This window comes from Aplysia californica, unplaced genomic scaffold (genome assembly GCF_000002075.1).
Source record: "Aplysia californica isolate F4 #8 unplaced genomic scaffold, AplCal3.0 scaffold00002, whole genome shotgun sequence".
Classification (NCBI taxonomy): domain Eukaryota; kingdom Metazoa; phylum Mollusca; class Gastropoda; order Aplysiida; family Aplysiidae; genus Aplysia; species Aplysia californica.
In genome coordinates this window covers 3911464-3915140 of record NW_004797272.1, presented here as the reverse complement: position 1 = coordinate 3915140, position 3677 = coordinate 3911464, and the positions used below count along the sequence as shown (strand labels likewise).

General features: G+C 41.0%; 1 protein-coding gene across 1 annotated transcript in view; it reads right to left on the bottom strand.

Moving 5' to 3' along the window:
• Window positions 1–2030: 2030 nt before the first annotated feature.
• The window catches only part of LOC101863630 (trihydrophobin), an 11388-nt gene continuing 9741 nt past the window's right edge, over window positions 2031–3677 (bottom strand). Inside the window, exon 2 of the mRNA XM_005089031.2 lies at window positions 2031–3172. Within this exon, the coding sequence (XP_005089088.1) occupies window positions 2643–3172 (530 nt within the window). The 3' untranslated portion in view covers window positions 2031–2642. The remainder of the gene's footprint in view (window positions 3173–3677) is intronic.

Sequence of the window (3677 nt, the reverse complement as noted above, 5' to 3'; positions counted from 1 at the left end):
CCTTCTTCTTCTTCTTCTTCTTCTTCTTCTTCTTCTTCTTCTTCTTCTTCTTCTTCTTCTTCTTCTTCTTCTTCTTCTTCTTCTTCTTAAGTAGTGAACGCAATTGGACTGAGGACTGAACCCTGAGAGACCCCAGACATAAGAACACGATCTGGTGACTTGAGCTCTTATTTGCAATAGATATGTATCGATTTGATTGGTAAGAGCACAACCACCTAAGGGTAGTCCTAGCTATTCTAAAAGATGCATCCAATAGCTTCAGTAAGTTATTATGATCTTGGTCATTTATTGTAGGTATCAAAATCTGCTTATCAATCTAAAAGTAAAAGGAATAGCAAAACAACTTTTGTTGAATCACATTCAGCAAGCATGTCATTCATGACTTTAACAAGTGCTGTTGCTGTGCAGTGGTAGGCACGAAAGGCACTCATAATTTTGACTTTAATACTGGATTGTTCACTTGAAGGTGGTGATATAGTGGTTCAAAGACATACTTTTTAATTATTTTAGACAGAAAGAGTAAATTTGAAACAGGGTAAACTATACTATTTCCTCAAAACACTCTTCTCTATAATTTTTCAAAAAAAGGTTTAACAAAAGCAATTTTGTAACGAATGTGGTATTGAACCATACTTAAGAGAACCATTAATGAACTTGGTAATAAGTGGGATCCGTTCTTCAATGCAATACGATTTCAGAGAAGAGAAATAACGACAGGGCCATGTCACAGTGCTCGTGAAGGGATTTAAGAATGACTGATTTATTAGTTCTTAAGAGAAAGGTTTAAACTATCAGAAGTCATCTCATCATAGACATCAAATTTATAACCAGACTGCCATTTCTTTACTTCTGGGCTTTGTGAAATAATACGCAAACTTGTTGGTAATTTTAAACCACTAAAGGAATTCGGGAGACGCGTCTTTTTGACACTTCCAAAAGTTTATCGTAAAAACCGAATAGTTGCTCTGATTATTTCGGATTTTCAAGTTTAGGAACATAGTATTTCTTTTAACCACATTTCATTACAACTCTTGCTTCTTTGATCTAGAAGATGCTTGTGTATAAATCAGATCTCTTTGCTATTTGCTATTCATTTTTGCATTCTTCCACTCCAACCCCGAAACCATTATAGCGCTTACGGTCTAATCATCCTCAGGGAGTGCGTGGTTGCCAAGAACTGCCCTTATAGCAGATTTATACAAATCAACAAAGACCGTTTTGAGATCACTTAAAGATTTTGACAATACCTTTTAAAACTTGTTGATGTCAATTCCCTTGAAATTTTTTGAAGATACATGTTTGTTTTCCTGGCTTAGTTTTAATCTAAGCTTGGCAGAGAAATGATCGAATAATAATTCATCCCCTTAATTAAGTTCTAAACTGACTGTCCACACCAATTGACCGGTGTATCTGCGTCTTTCTGCTATGACATTGCATCATTCTCAGCCCCAGCTGACCCTGACAGGCGAGATCGAAGCAGCCCATCTTCGAAATGATGTAAATTGTGTCGATAGGATGTAAATCATCTACAGTTACTATCCTCACTACCTTGAAATATACTGTCCCATCTTATAGAGTTATAAAGGCTAGAGCGGTTGCTTCGTGGATTTTTTTTACTGTGAGAATCGAGATTTAGTTAATATTTCTCTTTTTTAACGTGGAATTCTCTATTTTCTTAAATCCTCTCAAAGCGGGGTTAGATCTTGCTAATTCCCACTGGCACTAAGACGTTTATCGTCAAAGGGTGAAAAAATCTGGAAAAGAAAATTTTTCCCTTTTTATTTTGAATGTATCAAGCAAGAAGTCCCCCCTCCCTCGTTGTGAAATATGTGTGCATCTGAATAATTCATTGCGTAAACGAAGGCGTTTTTAACGCCCGCAGCAACATATTCAAATCATTTTGGAGTCAGGCATCGACCCTCCCCCCCCCTCCCCCCCTCCCATAATTAAAAAAAAATGAATGTTGTTTTTATGACAGAACAGCAACAGAAATATGATTCTACAAATGAAAGAATTGAACTCAACAACAATACCCAGACACAACTGTGCTTCATTTATACAGTTTCTCATCATGTAGAATCGAGAGAACGGCCTCTGTTGAGCCATAGAAATGAAATTATCATAAATTATTGAAATCGTAAACAGCAAAGCTGGTTAACTAGACAAAATACGTAATGCAAGCCCACAACCCTTTCATCACCACAATGCTACCGATTTGCTCTCTGTACTTTGAAACGGAGAACTGTTGTAGTTCCAGAACAGCAAGTTCTGGCCTTAAAATGCAAACTAGGCTGTGGTCAAAAAATTTATACATTTTGCAGACTTTTGGATACAGAACGTGTTTGATTATAAAATGTACATTTAATATCTCCCATTAGAGTTGAATCGGGGGTGATGCAATGCATGGATCTTGGGACTAAGAGGTTTTCAAAGTGAAGGGAGAAAGTTGAGAAATGGATAGAACATAACATATATAGGCCTACCACAACAAAACACATTTTCACTGCTGCATATGTCACATCTACAGCTCTTGCGATTATATTCTCCAAATGTCACAAGTTACGCAAGTCCCAGATTAACAAGGTTATAATTCTATTGATTGAAGGCATTGCCTAGTCTGCAGCAGTAGTCGCTTGAGCTTCTCAATCGCTCACAAGGACAGCTGGGGTAGGAGCGCCTTCGCCTGAACCGACAGTTGTGGCAGGAGCTTCTCCTCCGGTCGTAGGGGCAGGAGCTTCTCCGGTCGTGGGGGCAGGGGCTTCTCCTCCGCTCCCACCTGCGCCATCTCCGTCACCGTCACCGTCACCGTCACCGCCACCGTTACCGTCACCGCCACCGTCGTTGGAGCCACCGTCTTCCTGACTACTAGTGGTCGTCTGCTCGTATAAATGACTGCATTGGTCGTCTTGGGGACAACCTGCCAGACACGAGGCCGAGTCCTCGGCCCCGTCGCAGAAAGCTGTGCATACCTTCTTACACTTGCAGTCGTACATGCACTGTCTGTAACAGCTGCTGTCGCACAGCACTGGGATGACACCGTCGATGAACTCGCATTTGGTTTGTCCGTCACACATCTCGTCACATTCGTCGCCACACGTCTCTGCCTCCTGACCGAGAGCACCGTTGGAGATTGTGAGGGCCAAGACGGCAAGGGAGATGATGAAGAACTTCACTGGGGAGAGGCAAAACAACACGTGAGGTTTTGGTGGTAGATGGGCGGGTGGTTGAGGGAATGGGCGGTGATGATGGTAAATGGTAATGAGGATGAAATAGCTACAAGGAAAAAAAGTAGAATAAAACAAAACAACAACACCCCCTCAAGAATCCAGTTTTGAAACGTAAACTCAAGAGAACCTTCACGGACACTGTCTTCGAACCTGCACTGCTTCGATGACCATGAACTTCATTTTAAGAGTTTAATTTTGCTACTTATATCAGATCCCAAGAATCCCTCAGCACCCCCTCCCTCCTTCCGTCTCCTGATATGACCTGGCAACCATGAACTCCCATAAAAGCTAACGAACCCACTCCACCAACCTAAAATATATCCTCGAATTGATTCTATTCCAATGAATTCCTATTAACCCACGCTTACTCCTTATCGCTTTGATGTCCACACTTTTTTTTATTGCACACTCAGCCAAGCACACACACACACACACACACACACACACACA